The sequence below is a fragment of the Salvelinus fontinalis genome, chromosome 17 (genome assembly GCF_029448725.1).
Source record: "Salvelinus fontinalis isolate EN_2023a chromosome 17, ASM2944872v1, whole genome shotgun sequence".
Lineage (NCBI taxonomy): Eukaryota > Metazoa > Chordata > Actinopteri > Salmoniformes > Salmonidae > Salvelinus > Salvelinus fontinalis.
In genome coordinates, this window is record NC_074681.1 from 13,471,322 (window position 1) to 13,487,337 (window position 16,016).

At 39.8% G+C, this 16,016-nt stretch overlaps 3 protein-coding genes across 4 annotated transcripts in view; 2 read left to right on the plus strand and 1 right to left on the minus strand.

Annotated features, from left to right (window-relative positions):
- Positions 1–4,241: 4,241 nt before the first annotated feature.
- Positions 4,242–11,368, plus strand: LOC129813729 (EF-hand calcium-binding domain-containing protein 14-like). Its single transcript, XM_055866198.1, has 9 exons — positions 4,242–4,998; positions 5,116–5,264; positions 5,809–5,954; positions 6,229–6,327; positions 6,452–6,562; positions 8,985–9,146; positions 9,423–9,549; positions 9,664–9,774; positions 9,975–11,368. The coding sequence occupies exons 1-9, from the start codon at positions 4,823–4,825 to the stop codon at positions 10,151–10,153; spliced, it is 1,260 nt and encodes a 419-aa protein (XP_055722173.1). The 5' UTR covers positions 4,242–4,822; the 3' UTR covers positions 10,154–11,368.
- Positions 11,369–11,663: 295 nt separating this feature from the next.
- On the minus strand, positions 11,664–14,481 carry LOC129813730 (zinc finger protein 830-like). The gene has a single exon (XM_055866199.1). It carries the CDS (start codon positions 14,393–14,395, stop codon positions 13,334–13,336), a length of 1,062 nt encoding a protein of 353 aa, XP_055722174.1. The 5' UTR covers positions 14,396–14,481; the 3' UTR covers positions 11,664–13,333.
- A 214-nt stretch (positions 14,482–14,695) lies between these two features.
- LOC129813727 (ankyrin repeat domain-containing protein 13C-like) overlaps positions 14,696–16,016 on the plus strand; it is a 37,575-nt gene continuing 36,254 nt past the window's right edge. Inside the window, exons 1-2 of one of the 2 annotated variants that reach the window (XM_055866191.1) lie at positions 14,696–15,537; positions 15,759–15,800. In XM_055866191.1, the coding sequence (XP_055722166.1) occupies positions 15,135–15,537; positions 15,759–15,800 (445 nt within the window). In that variant the 5' untranslated portion in view covers positions 14,696–15,134. The remainder of the gene's footprint in view (positions 15,538–15,758; positions 15,801–16,016) is intronic. The other variant, XM_055866190.1, reaches the window with a different exon arrangement.

Here is a 16,016-nt window from a genome sequence, read left to right on the forward strand (position 1 = left end):
TTAGAGACCAATCATATCAATAGATACGCATGTTCTTATAGGCCCCACATAGCTCTTCATTCAATGAGTACCACACACTGTTTCACCCTTAGGCCTTGTATCACAGACAATAAAACAGGCTCTAATATCATTCCTGATGGAGATTTATGAAAACAGCCATTAAAAACATAATGGTCTGTGTACCACAATAAATGGGTAACATCGCCCCTAATGAGCAGAGTCAGTATTCCAGGAGCAGCACCACCTCCAACCAATGCAGTTCATCTGTATTCAAACAGTCTGTCATGTCAGATGAAAGCATTCAATTAGTAGTCAATTCTATTCAGTATCTCCCATCATGCCATCCATTTAGATTCTCTCTCAGCGCATGAGATAGATCGTTGCCAGACAGACAGTTGCGTTGCCCAGGATCAGCCCTGGTGAGAGTAAGGGGACCCCTGCTGTGAACAAACTGTGAAAACAAGTGTTTTATTGTAATCAGGAGTACGGTGGATTGGTATTATGGTAAAATGGGGGACCCTGTAAAACAACACATTTCATTGCACCTATTCGGTGTGTGACAGTAAAAAAATGAAATACAAATAAATGATACCCCCCCTCACTCCCTGCTTCATGGCTGTCAATGTGACTAGACAGAAGGTTGAAGCAGCATCCTTTTCAGTCTTAGGCCTGAGATTAAAAAGTAAAGAAATCCAGCAAAGAGATGAAACATCCTCCCTATGCTTTGAATTGGAGCATCCTGCTGGGGGTTTAGCACAGACCCACAGCGTGACACATGTCCCCTCACCAGGTGTTCTAAGTAGAGATGAGCATCTGATTGAATTTTTACTCTACCACCTACATGCCTCTTTTGCTATACTGGATGTATTAGCTTTCGCACAATAGCTTCTATCCTGTTAATTCAAGTTAACGCATAAAGGCAGAGTATCAGAGTATCAAGCTAAAGCAACACCAGATTTGACTGAAGGTATGGCATTGACCTTCCATGGCCTTAAAGGGATAGTTCACCCAAATTTCAAAATGACTTACCTTGTAAGCAATCCATGTGTCACGCCCTGACCTGAGATATCTCTGTTTTCTTTATATTTTGGTTAGGTCAGGGTGTGACTAGGGTGGGTACGTTAGTTTTTGTATTGTCTAGTTTTTTTTGTATGTCTAGGGTTTTTGTAGGTCTAGGTGATTTGTATGTCTACGGTGGCCTGATATGGTTCCCAATCAGAGGTAGCTGTTTATCATTGTCTCTGATTGGTGATCATATTTAGGTAGCCATTTTCCCTTTGGTGTTTGTGGGTTCTTGTCTATGTGTAGTTGCCTGTCAGCACTCGTTTTGTATAGCTTCACAGTTTGTTATTTTGGTTAGTTTGTTCAGTGGTCATTCTTATTATAATAAAGAATGTACGCATACCACGCTGCGCCTTGGTCCGATTCATACGACGAACGTGACACCATGGGCAAGGTATGACAGCAATCCATCCTTTTATTTAGTTTCCCTGGCACTGTTTCCACATGCTAATGTTTTAGCATTTGTGGCACAAATCCCATTCAAGTCATGGGACCGACATTAGCATTTTCCGCGCATCATGTCACAATCATCAAAGAATCTAAAAATGATTGTGGAAAAAAATGCTAATATCAGTCACATGACTTGAATGGGATTTGTGTCACAAATGCTAAAACGTTAACATGTGAAAACCGTGACAGGGAAACTAAACCAAAGCATGGATTGATGCCATACCTTGTCAATAGACTGCCTATAGGGCAAAGAAACCAATATATAATTTTGTAATTTGGGTGAACTATCCCATTAAGGTCAACTTCTGAGTTTATGAAAGCAGCATTACCATAACCCTCAGTAAGACGATCCTTAACACCTATATCTACTGAGTTCCTGTAGATGTTTGATTGACCTCTTACCTCTGAGGAGCTTTGCAGGTTTCGTTTCCAGAGAGGACATTGGAGTAGAGGTATCAATCGTCATGCTGAAATTAAATGAGTGAGTTGATAGAATAAAGACATGCATTAGGTCTATATGATCTAATTAGCACAAGTGCTCTGTAGCTTATAGCTCAGTAGTCCATAGATTTAGGCCAAAGGGACAAGTGCATAAAGGTCAGGGCAAATCGAATCAGGAGGGATACAGTGGGATTCCACTCTAGTGGAGATAGGTCAGGCCAAGGTCAAAGTTCACTCAACAGAGCCTGGGCAGCTTCGGCTCAGCGCTGTCAGGTCCTGACCCTGTTCAACATGCTCAGAATCAGAACTGATGGCTCCCCACTGGTGCTAGGTCGGGGAAGATAAACAGAGAAGAGAAGATGCATAGCCTATGCACACAATGCAAATATGGGTAGGCCTACGTGGGTGCAAAGATCAGAGGCAGTTGCATGAAACACCAAAAATGTAAACCAAGTATGAGCAGAAAAGTTGAGACAACTTCAACCATGGACAGGGGTGCCGTATGGGGAGGGGGTTTAGTATGATTCTAAGGGCCTGTGACTGACAGGGGCCCTAAAAAAATATTAGAACATTATGTAAAACATTTTCAATATTAAATTATTAACCTATCATCATTAATTTAATGTTTTATTTACAATGTACTAATTAAGCTAATGTTTTCTTTTTCTTGTTTTTGGCAGAAAGTAAACATCCAGAGAGCCTATGTAATACACAACCCCTGCTATGGACAACATAAGTGACTTGGACACTAGGTTCCACACCACCGCAAAAATTGTAAAATGATTTTCTGCTGTTCTGAAAGTTGGGCAGATTAGTGAGGATAAAGTCCCTTCTGTGTGCCAACCACTGATCATGAAGTATTCCAGAGATCTTACACCTGAGTTTCAAAATGAAGTAAGACACCTGAACACTGTATATGATGCCACTTTCCCCCCTAACTTGTCCCCTCTTGGTCTCCTGAATGTAAGATGCAGCTGCAAAGCATGTTTGGAGAAGTCTGCATTGCTTTACGTATATTTTGCACACTACCTGTGACTGTTGATGGTGGTGAGAGAGCTTTCAGTAAGCTAAAACTAATAAAAAATATATATTTGAGGTCCACTATGTCCCAGGACAGGCTTTGCGGTCTTGCCATGCTGTCCCATTGAAAGTCAGTTAGCTAGAAAGCTGGACTTCAAAGACTTGAATAGTGACTTTGCTAGCAAGAAGGCTCGGCGCTGGGCTCTTGGTGAGTAAGACTGAGCAAGGGCCAGTGATAACTGTTAAATGGCTATGGATATTGGATCACTACACACATGATGCCCCAAGGCTGAGAACAAGACTGAGAACAGACTGAGAACAAGATATATCTAAAAGTAATGGCTGGATTCCCATAAAATGTGTTGTGCACAATCAAGACCCCAAGTGGAAGAAACCTATTGATTTGGTGACCACTTGACCTTTCCTATTGCGCCACTATCAGGCCTTTTCATTTCCATTTCCACTTTGTTTTCCATTTTTAATTTCCACTTTTACAGGTGCTTATTTTCTAGTTGGTATGTATACTTAGTTCAAACATCTGCTGCTGATTTTATTATTTTGCTTGTTATATCATTCTATAGATGATAATGTTAATTTATTTTAATTGAAAAGGTTAATGTATATTTAAGTTATATTTATTTGAAGTTATTCATTAATGTTAATAGAATTTTCCATAAAAATTACATTTAGACTGTAAAAGATGGCCTTTAGCACATTTCTTATAGAGGGTATCAGTATTGCATCAAATAGTGAATTCCACTGTATGCCGAATGTTGCATGCATGTCTGCACAGTGTTATATTTTCACAGCTCACTGTCAGTAAATATCGTACAGTAAATATTGGACTACAGGAGAGTTGCAAGCCTGCAAATGTAGAGTTATTTAAAGCTTTGATTTGGTTCTGGAGGCGTGTGGTTACAGCAATTGCGCATGGTTGGTGCGGCCTGTGGAGGCGGGGCCTCAATGTGATATATTTTCATGGGGTCCAAAATCGCTGGCAGGGCCCCTGATCATGGAAGTTCCAGTGTAATTAAATGTATGTTCAAAACATTTAATTACACAAAATGTATGTTTCAAATCGTCAAATTCAATTTAAGAAATTGTTCAAGTCAGGGAATTTATTCACAGAGATGGTAGTCAATGTACAATATCTGGTATTTGTTGACAGGATCATTTCATCATGTAAAGAAATTAAGAACAATGAAAAATGTGCCACACCTGTTGGGGGCAGTATCAAAACATGGGAGTACAGGGAAGGGAATTCAACCAATCAGGTGCCAGTTTAGGGATGCCCTGTCAAAGATGTTCACCATCAAAACAAGATTGTTTTAGCCAGGTAGTGCGTCAGATCAATTTACGACTGCACAGAAATGTAAAACAATTTTGGTAAGGTTTATATTATATTGGTCGTGGTACTAGAAGTGAGTTGATTTATAGTTTATACTGACTACACCATATTTTGCTGTGTAGTAACGTTATCTCGAAATCGCCATTTTAACTTGGTTGTGCGGCCGGTGTCAGGTAGCTAGCTCAGCTGGGTCTGTAACGTTAGCTCACTATTTCAGACGTTAACCTAGCTAGTACTACGAGTTTTCAAAATAGCATGCTACTATAATTGTCTAACATGCTTAGTTATCATACGTGATTGGCAGTTCGTTGTAGCTAGACTGTTTCAAGTTACAAAGTAAGCTAACTAGGCTAGTTGGCGAAACCAATCAGCTTATCAACACTAACTTTACTGGCTAACGTTAGCTATAGTACGTTATTTACAACAACCAAACTGGACAAAACGTTGGATTTGGTCGGGTTTAAGTCGGGCTCAGCGGGTTCGCTGACCCCACAGAAGAAGATGAAGAAGAGGAAGGAGCTTAATGCATTGATCGGACTTGGGGACAGTAAAAGGAAGAAAACCAAGAAGGGGTCCGGCCACAGGCTCCTACGAACCGAGCCCCCAGACTCAGAATCCGAGTCAAGTTCAGATGAAGAGGAATTCAGCAACCTTGGTACTGTCGCTGCTTTCGGGAAGTAAGTGATCAAACTTGTACTTAGTCTCACTAAACCTGTAGAATTATGTTTATCAATGATGCATGAAGCGTGTGACTAAAATATTAATGCAAACTATGTGTTTCTAATTAATCATAGAATAAGTTACGTGCAGTGTTGCAATGTCTGCTATCCCTTGATCCTGTTCATCATACTGGCTGCCTGTGTTATGGCTTGTGCCGGGCTGCTTTGGATGCAGATTGCTCTGAAAGAAGACCTGGACTCCCTCAAAGAAAAGCTGCATACTAGTAAGCCATCAGATAGACAAACACAGCAACCTGTCATCTTATTTTATTTAACCGTATTAGCCAACTAGGCTAGCTAACTTTGTAATTTGAAACAGGCTAGCTACCATGAACAATTGTTTTATTTATTTAACTAGGCAAGTCATTTAAAAACCAATTCTTATTTACAATGACGGCCTAGGAACAGTGGGTTAACTGCCTTGTTCAGGGGCAGAACAACATATTTTTACCTTGTCAGCTCGGGGATTCAATCTAGCAACCTTTCAGTTACTGGCCCAACGCTCTAACCACTAGTCTACCTGCCGCCCCAGGTAACTACAAAGCATGTAGCTAAGCTTGTTAGACAACTAGCATGCTATTTGTCAACCTTCAGACACAGCCTTTTGGGTTAAATCAAGAATTCAGCCATAAGAGTACACACTACTCTAGTTTACTTTGTAATAAACCTTTGCACAGCCATCACTTATTGCTGAGTTTTACAATCAAACAACCCAATAACTGCAGTTTTAGTAAATTGTTATTAACTTGATGTATCTTCTCTCCACAGTGGAATCCAGCCAGAAAGTGTCATCACATGAAATACCAAAACTAAGTGAAGATCTGAAGATGAAACAGAGAAAGCTGGAGGATATTGAAAGTGGAGACAAGGGTCTGAACAAACTGTGGTCCAACCTTACGGAGATGAACAGAAAGGTAAAGTTGTTTTAGTGAAGGGAAAGTGTTATAAATATCAGCAGAACTAATTAATGTACGGTCTGTTATCCCAGCCACCCCCGTTATGTACACACAAAAGTGTAATAATTCATGACCATTCATATGCAACCTCTCACACCATGGCAGGTTGAATTGAGGTTAAGAATTTTTCAAAGTTCCAACTTGGAAAAATTGGGTATCTCTAAGCTCAGAGTGAATGTGAAGTGAAATGTCTTTCCCAAGTTTAATTTAATGTTCTGCTCCATTCCATTAGATCAGTTTGCTGGACTCTGCAGTGAACCATCTAAAGGCCAACATCAAATCAGCCTCAGACTTAATCAATCTTCCAACTACAGTTGAAGAGCTCCAAAAGGTAAAACAGTTTTCAGATTAAGAAGTATTTGACATATTTGTTTAGAATTACTGCCAATTTCTCATTGTTTGCGTCAACCACAAATGTATCTGGAAAGTGACTCTCAAAATGTTTTAATTTGCAGAGTGTAGCTACAATCGGCAGCACGTTAACCAGTGTGCAACATGATGTCAAGACAATGCAGACAACCCTTGCGGACCAGAAGAAGGAAATGGACGATCTAAAGATGACTATGGTAAAGAAATAGAAATACTAGCTTCCTTTACAGCCCATTCTCTTCAGCTTGAACCTGCACAGTTAGCGTGCCAGTTAGCGGTGCCAGTGGCCAAATGCACGGGCTGTAGAATGATCTCAATGAGAGATTATACAACTTCTAGTTATGGAGCGATTTTAGTACCAAAATATTGTATTTTAATTTTAAATTTGTTTTAGGATATTGAATTTGAATGGAATATTTTAGCATTTATAATGTACAATTTAAATCATGAAATTCATAAATGTAACTTTTATTTCCTGATTTAAAACTGAATTGAATGAATATTGCGTTCAGTGAATTTAAAATTTACATTCAAATTCAATATTTATAAATTCTGTTTAAATATGGTAGATATTACAATCATTGTGTGCGCATCCAGTTTACAAATTATTATTTCAAGTTAATCAAAGTTTCATATATTCAACTTCTCAGACTTCTTCAAATGTAATTCTCTATATTCAGATTCAAAACCAGAGAAAGCCAGCCAGGAAAGGTAGAGGAGAACAGATAGAAAGAATCAAACTTTCTGTGGTAAATAGATGCTTCTGGCAGTTTCTGAAGCCAATGTGGCACGTTGAATGTATTTTCTAACTATGAATTTGGCTCTAGTGTTTTAGCCATTTTGGCTATAAGCTATTCTGACCCCATTCCTAAAAGCTAAGACTCTGGAACATGGGTGTGCCTTCTGTTCCCTGCTTTGATGATCACAGACCGTGTAATACACATAATTTGGCCCCCATAAGAATATAGTTGAATAGCCCTTCTAAGGATAGCCTTTCCACTCCCTATTTAATCTTGCTCTTGTGACTGACTGGGATCGAACCAGGTCTCCTGCATGTCACAAGACTGTGTTAGCCCAGTAAGCTAAAGCCTATACTGGGGTCGTTCCACAATTTTTTTTTTTAAAGTAAAAATTGTGCACCAATATAGAATTTTTAAAAGCCTGTAATATACAATGAAGTGCCTTTTTAATATACCAGTAGACCACATGGAGAATTTATTTAATCACATTTTTATATCAGTAAATGCTTAAAGTGCCAAAATTCTGCATTTCGACATGTCCCTCCGTGCACCCTCTGACTTCTAAAGTGTCCTGCGCAGCCTGTGATCATTATATGGTATTTTATTAGGATCCCCATTATCTGTTGCAAAAGCAGCAGCTAAACTTCCTGGTGTCCACACAAAACATGAAACATGACATGATACAGAACAATAATAGACAAGAACAGCTCAAGGCAGAATGACATACATTTTTTTTAAAGGCACACGTAGCCTACATATCTATGCATACACGCAAACTATCTAGGTCAAATAGAGGAGAGGTGTTGTGCCGTGAGGTGTTGCTTTATCTGTTTTTTTAAACCAGGTTTGCTGTTTATTTAAGCAATATAAAATGGAATGGAGTTCCATGCAATAATGGCTCTATATAATACCTTATGCCTTCTTGAATTTGTTCTGGATTTGGGGACTGTGAAAAGACCTCTGGTGGCATGTCTGGTGGGGTAAGTGTGTGTCAGAGCTGTGTGTAAGTTGACTATGCAAACAATTTTTTAATTTTCAACACAATGTTTCTTATCAAAAGAAGTGATGCAGTCAACTCTTACAGGCTGATACACTGCTCGTGTCACGTGCGTGAGCATTGCAAAATTAATTTAGAAATCTATATTATTCAATTATTGCACCCACACTGCTCGCGCGCGCCAATGAGCGTCTGCATTGCCAAGGGCTAAAATAGAAGTTAGTTCTATTTGTGACGCAGATCGCGCTGCAAGTCCTGCCTCTCCCATCTCCTCATTGGTTTTAAGAAGCAGGTACCCACGTGCCATCTCCTCATTGGTTATACCCGCGTGGATGACTGAAAGACGAACAAGGTCAGTGGCGATAATGCACCTAATTTATGAAAGTTGCCAATCGCAATATAAAGTTGAACAAAAACCCTAGAAGGAGGAGAGATGACTAGAAACGATTCGGTTGACCGTTTTATGTGTGGACAGTTTTATGTGTGGATTAATTGTCAGAGTAGAGGACCTTGTGCATTTCAGGTAAAATAACAACTCAATGTTTATATCCCAGGACAAATTAGCTAGCAACAGCAAGCTAGCTAAATAAAACAAATTAGCTAGCAAGTGCAAGTAGAAAAGCCTCTTTAGTGTACTAAGTTTTCATAACTGTACCTACTGTCTGTAAGCTGTTAGTGTCTTAATGACCTTTCCACAGGTACATGTTCATTAATTGTTTATGGTTCATTGAACAAGCATGGGAAACAGTGTTTAAACCCTTTACAATGAAGATCTGTGAAGTTATTTGGATTTTTACGAAATATCTTTGAAAGAGGGTCCTGAAATAAGGATGTTTCTTTTTTTGCTGAGTTTATGCATGTTTTTGTGTCGTATTGTTACAGGACGTAACTCACCTGAGAGAGGTGAGTGAGGTTAACAAGACCCAGACACTGTACCACGCATGGACCGATGACCAGATCCACAGTCTCCACACCGCTGTGTCCAACCTCACTCAGAGGGTGTCTTTTATAGAGCAGGGCTCTGCCCAAACAACACCATTCAGTGTGAGTAATGGGATGGAAGTGGTTCACGGTTCTGTCAAGGCACACACAAGATAAGATACAGACTCGTAGAGTGGTATGTAGCAAGAGCTGCTTGACCCTCGGTGGCTATGTGCCTAGATAAGTACTGTTGTTATTGTTCTAATGTCGAAATGCATTTTACATTGTAGCATTCATGATTCCTAGTTAAACACACCAACAATTATGTTATAATCACTTCATGCTAAAAAACTAAGCTAAAATAATATAAAACTAAAGGTACATTTCAACCTATTTAAGGACCTTGTGGAGGTCGTTGAACCAGTGCCCGTCAGTGGAGATGGAACAGAACCAGTAAAGGACCCAGTTACAGAGAGAGACACCAATGCAGATGGAATTAACTCAGCAACTTCAGAAGCTACACATGGTATAATAAGATCAGACAGGAAAGCTTATTTGTCCATGACATTTTGATAAGAAATAAGTATAGTGAAGTACAATGTTAACTGTGGATGACTGTCCTTTTCTTTCTCCTCCACAGGTTCAAAGCCAACAAGACGTCCACGTTTTTTGACGTCAAATCGCTCCAAGAGAGAGTCTGGAATAGAAAACCTTAAAACTGTGTCATTTCCTGGAGTTAGTTCTTTGAAAGGTATTGAATAAACTTTTAGTTATGAAGTTTCATATCTGTGATCATACATCAAAATCTTAGTCATATACAGAGTATCCTGCATCCACAATTAAGGAGAAATGCAGATATGAATCTCCGATTGACAGTGTGCTTGAGCAAGGAATTTGTGCATTTTATTTTGTGGCCAATGAACAATTACCTGAAACTTCTACTTCCACTAGATCTCAATGAGCTCTTTGAGCACACAGGGACCGACCCCACCTCTCAGGGAATGTCTTACCAAGTCCTGAGGAAACTCTTTGACACCGCAACACCAGACCCCCGTAGCCTGGATCGCTACGACAAAGACGGGGACCAGAGGTTCTCACTGGCTGAACTGAAAGCTGCTGCAGGTCTGTGAGAAGAAGTGGCTGAGGCTGCAGAGCACAGTATTGAACAGGGAGAGGTCTCTGTTGTGTATGTGGAGTGCCTCACAGTAATGATGGCTGCACTTTTATTGAACTGAGTATTTAATAACAAGCTAAATGTGGAACAGTGGCACTGGCATGCTCCCCTACACACTTAAGCTACAGTCAGCTACCCAGATACAAGGTTTGATGTTTCTTATTATTTGGCAAAACAGTTTACAAAATGTACAATTCCCAAAATCACATTTTTTGATTGATTGACATGTGAAGTTGATGTGAAATGAATAGTTGAATAGGGACATCATGACTTAACCAAAATATCACTTATCAGAATCTAGTACCTACAACAAACTTTCCCATTTATGTAAGTTCAGTTAGTCTTTGTTTGTTTTGTTTAATGTCTTGAGTTATTTTCTGCATTTTAATGTAACACCGAGACTAAATGTATCTTTAACCCAACCATTTTTATTTTAGCAGTATAAGTCTGCAAGATTCCAAGGGCTATAAACACGCTCTTATAACTAGTTTAAATCACCTTCAAATATTAACTCCTGAAGCGTATGTAGAAATAATACAATGTTAATGGATTCATACAAGTGGAGTGTTAGCTTCAATTTTCTGTGTTAGTGTTGTGTGTAGTACAGATGAAGAGACAGAAGTAGGCACCCCTGGTTGTGATAATGTAACAGGTAGTTATAGAAGCACTGATCTCTCAACTTAACCTTGTTCTTTTGTGTGGGCCGTTACATTCTAAAATGCAAATGTACAAATCAGGACATGTCAACTCACTCAACACTGTTGTATTATGTAAATATGGTAGACTTTTTAACATGGCATCCTGTAAGATTGACTTGTTTTGGGGGGGGGGGGGGGGGGGGGGGGCTGCTTAGAGGTCTGTAGAAAATCCTCAGCATTGTACTTTGTAACGGAAATGATTGTATTAAGTTGTGCTTTGCATGTTGCTAATAATGTAACAATGTCTAATGTATCGATTTTAACATAGAGGACTGTTTGAGGGTAATTTTGTTCTGCAGGATAATCAGGTGGAATTCTGGAACAAAAAATGAGGGCAAACAGATTTAGAATTGCCATTTTGATTTCCGACAGGAATATTGTTCCTATAAAGCTATGTGCTTTGGGGATACTGTGGGAATTTTATGAATGCGTTGTGTGAGCACTAATTAAAATGAAAATGCGGATTACAAGGATTTGACAATCTATTTAGTTTCCATACTTTCAAATATTATATAGATAGTATTCTAGTCAAGGTTATTTATAAAGGACTGTTGTTTTTGTTTTGGAATACTGTGTATCATGTAGGCTCACCAGTATGCTCCAAGGTTCCGATAATGACGACCATACAGGCATAAACGTTTTTTGTTTGTGTATTTGGTCTCAGCTGTGATTGTATATTCGTTGTTCAACCACAGCAGAAACGAAGTTAGTGTGCATTTAATCATGGGGTTGATTTGTGTTGAGGGCTCCAGGAATGAGAATTGAGGATTTGGCTCCCAACATGTTTTTTAATAAGTGCTGATAGTACAGTATTAAATACACATGGTGATTTCTGCATGTGTGTAACATTAGAAAAACAGCATTTACCACAAGAGCAAGTTTCATATACAGTACCAGTCAAAAGTTTGGACACCTACTTTTTCTTTTTAACTATTTTCTACAATGTAGAATAATAGTGCAAACTATGAAATAACACACAATCAAAAGTTTTAAACAAATTAAAGTATATTTCATATTTGAGATTCTTCAAACGAGCCACCCTTCGCCTTGATGACGGCTTTAAACACTCTTGGCATTCTCTCAACCAGCTTCATGAGGAATGCTTATCCAACAGTCTTGAAGGAGTTCCCACATATGCTGAGCACTTGTTGGCTGCTTTTCCTTCACTCTGCAGTTCAACTCATCCCAAACCATCTCAATTGGGTTGAGGCCAGGTCATCTGATGCAGCACTCCATCACTCTCCTTCTTGGTCAAATAGCCCTTACACAGCCTGGAGGTGTGCTTTGCGTCAATGTCCTGTTGAAAAACAAATGATAGTCCCACTAAGCACAAACCAGATGGGATGGCATATTGCTGCGGTAGGCATGCTGGTTAAGTGTGCCTTATTCTAAATAAATCAAGGAGTCAAAGAGTCACCAGCAAAGCACCATCACACCTCCATGCTTCACGGTGGGAATCACACATGCAGAGATAACCCGTTCACCTACTCTGCGTCTCACAAAGACACAGTGGTTGGAACCAAAAATCTAATTTGGATTCATCAGACCAAAGGACAGTTCTTTAAATTCCAAAGATTGACTGACCTTCATATCTTAAAGTAATGATGGACTGTTGTTTCTCTTTGCTTATTTGAGCTGTTCTTGCCATACTATGGAATTGGTATTTTACCAAATAGGGCTATCTTCTGTATACCACCCCTGCCTTGTCACAACACAAATGATTGTCTCAAACACATTAAAGAAAGAAGTTCTACAAATTAACTTTTAACAAGGCACAGCTGTTATTTGAAATGCATTCCAGCTGATTACCTCATGAAGCTGGTTGAGAGAGTGCCAAGAGTGTGCAACGCTGACAGTCATCAAGGCAAAGGGTGGCTACTTTGAATCTCAAATATACAAGGAGAGTGATTGAGTGCTGCATCAGATGACCTGGCCTCCACAATCACCCGACCTCAACCCAATAAGTTGGACCGCAGAGTGAAGGAAAAGCAGCCAACAAGTGCTCAGAATATGTGGGAACTCCTTCAAGACTGTTGGAAAAGCATTCCTAATGAAGCTGGTTGAGAGAATGCCAAGAGTGCAAAGCTGTCAACAAGGAAAGGATGGCTACTTTGAAGAATCTCAAATATAAAATGTATTTTGACTTGTTTAACACTTTTTTTGTTACTACATAATTCCATGTGTTATTTCATAGTTTTGATGTCTTCACTATTATTCTACAATGTAGAAAATAGTAAAAATAAAGAAAAACCCTTGAATGAATATGTGTGTCCAAATGTTTGACTGGTACTGTAGACATAACTGTACAAGACATTCAATATCCTCAACAAAGGTTTGTCATTGACAGAGGAAAGAAGCTGGCTCCTTTGCAACTTTGCAATTTTATTTACAATCTGGAGAAACATTGACCATATTAGGGTCAAAAGGACCCAGGAATTTTAAGCAAGGGCCCCTTTAGCCCTCCAGTCTCTTGACAGCAAGTGGAGCAGCTCTTCTTCATCCTCTTCATCGCTTCCCCTGGAGTCTTCCTGGTCTTCGGTTTTCTCCTTCGCAACCTTCTTCACCACATCTTGCTTATCTCTCAATACCTCAACCCGACGGTAACATTCGATTTGCTCATCGATTTCATCAATCTGACGCTCAAAACGTCCCTCCTCGTCATCCTCGGCTACAATGGCCTCTGATTTAGTGTTCACCTGCCGCATTTCCTTTTGGAACTCTTCCCACTCCTTATCCATTTGATCTTTTGGAGCGTCAACATTGCGGACTTTGGCATCTCTCACTGGGTCGTCAAAGAAGCCTTCTGGTAGTGCTTCAGGTGTATTTTCCTTCTTCTCCACACTCTTCTCCGTTTCATCTGGTTTGAGGATAGACCCGGAATGAGAGGCAGCTGGGACAGCTGGAATGGTGCTGTTGTCAAAGAAATCAGCTGGGAGTCCTGGGGCAGGCGTCCCCTTCTGCACACCCGAGCTGGAGGCTGCCCCCCGGTCAGAAGAGTCACCAGCCTCCTCTTCGTCATCGTCTTCATTATAGACTCCGGCCAGAAGACTCAGTCCAGCAGATGTTTTTTTCAAAATTCCAGTTAGTTTCTTCGGCCCCGGCGGGGCAGGTTTCGCAAAGAAAACATCAGGCAGCCCTGACGACGTAGATGTCTGCTCGTTACCTGCCACTGGTTTAGACTTTTTCCCATTCGTGTCTTCAGAATCCAATGCTTTCCTCTTCAGCGGGGGCTGGGGTCCTTGACCTGTTGAACTTTGTTTAGACCCCTTGAGCTCGGCAACTTTCTCCTTATGCTGTTTTCCAAGAACGTGAGTCTGCCACAATATTTCATTCTTTACCCGCTCGTTGCAGAGTACGCAGCTAAGATGGTCGAGACTGTTGTACTTGGCATAAGGGGATTCGACACGCTTCTTATCTATCGTTTGCTTTTGTTTCTCTCTCATTAACCGACGCAGTTCATCTTGATGAATCACTTTCTTCTGCTTATTCTTTGGAGGCATTATTTGCGTTTCAAAACAAAATTTCTGGAAGCTTGGCAAACAACAAAAATATGGCGCGTGTAGATGACGTATGTTAATTCAAGACCCCTAGTAGGCGTCGAAAAAAATGCCAGAATCAAGTTTGAGAACAAATTCTGTAAATTATACCTTATGCTGGTACTTTTACATTGTATATATATTATCATGAGTTTACTACAATATATTTTGTATGTGTTAAATATTTATTTGGTGTTTCTAAAAATAAAAGATTCTGTTCAACTAATTATCGCGATACCTAAGGAATGTGGTTTTGATGCTTTTTATTCTCGCGAGATACTAAGCGGAAGATGGCAGATGGTCTTTTCACCACTGAGGTATTAAGAACGCTTTTCAATCGGGAGGTTTCTAATCTTGCTAGCAAACGTTAGCAAGCAAACTACCGCACTGCAAGATGCAATTGGGACATTTTGAAACGATTTTTATCAAGGATGTAGCCGAATAATTTGGTATTTTCAATCTTAATCGTGTGTTAACAATCTTGAGAGTATATTTTCCAGTTGTTTTGTTTTTACATGTGTGTTGTTTCTGTTGTAACACCCACATCCATTATATGGTTGAAAAACTGCAATCTAGCTAGCTAGGTTAGGAAAATAGCTAGCTATTACGGTAGCTATTGCAGCCGTCATTGACAACCATAGTCAACATAATACAATATTCATCTGAAGTAGCTAGTCTCCTTGCTAGCTAGTAACGTTAAATCATGACCGGGGAAAAGATTCGCACATTGCGGAAAGACCATAACAACAAGCCTAGTAAGGATGGGGCTATAACGTTAATGGAAACATTTGATGAATCTTCAAATGGAACAATAACCTCTCCAACCCCCAACGGTACCACCATCACGTACAAATCAAACAAGAACCATAACAAGACGGTGAAACCTATGGCACTGCAGCAGCAGCTATCGAATATTAATGCAACCAATGCCAATCAATCAGTTTGTACTATCATCGATGACTATAACAAGAATCCCATCATTCTGACCAATGGTAATGAGGACTTGAATTTGGAATTCCCTGTTCATGAATGTGTGTTCAGAGGAGATGTGCGTCGCTTGTCCTCACTCATTCGGACCCAGAACATCTCCCAGAAAGATGTGCATGGTGAGTGTGCATGGTAACCCGAATTTAGTACATGGAATAGGAAACCGCATAGGTTATCACTTCTAGTTTTGCATCCATTACATTTTAGTTTACACCTTTTTGACCAACATAGTCAGTACTTGCTTACTAACGTGTGTTGAGTTAAACAAACATTGTCCCTGTGCACCTGCACTAGCTGTGACTTCAATAATCTCATAACTGGTCATTCTCTCTCTTTCTAGGAAACACACCTCTTCACGTAGCTGTGATGATGGGTCACAAAGGTAAGGGCTTTGACTTCTGGTAATCAAGAATATCTGATATGGAGAATAACAGATACATAGACCTATTTGAACAGGACCGAGACATGCAAACAACAAAAGACTGACTTGTACTACTTTCCTCAAAACATTTACATGACACCAGAGTTTGACAGGATTTTTTGGCTCATACTCTCATCTCTGGCCTAATGCCACATTCAAAACAACTGGTAACTCTGA

Bases quoted from the DNA above. Each gene is read 5' to 3' on its own strand.
- LOC129813729 (XM_055866198.1), top strand. From the start codon at position 4,823: ATGAAGAAGAGGAAGGAGCTTAATGCATTGATCGGACTTGGGGACAGT. The intron at 5,265-5,808 runs GTAAGCCATCAG...TTCTCTCCACAG, and splicing joins CAAAGAAAAGCTGCATACTA to TGGAATCCAGCCAGAAAGTG. The intron at 9,550-9,663 runs GTATAATAAGAT...TCTCCTCCACAG, and splicing joins AACTTCAGAAGCTACACATG to GTTCAAAGCCAACAAGACGT.
- LOC129813730 (XM_055866199.1), bottom strand. From the start codon at position 14,395: ATGCCTCCAAAGAATAAGCAGAAGAAAGTGATTCATCAAGATGAACTG.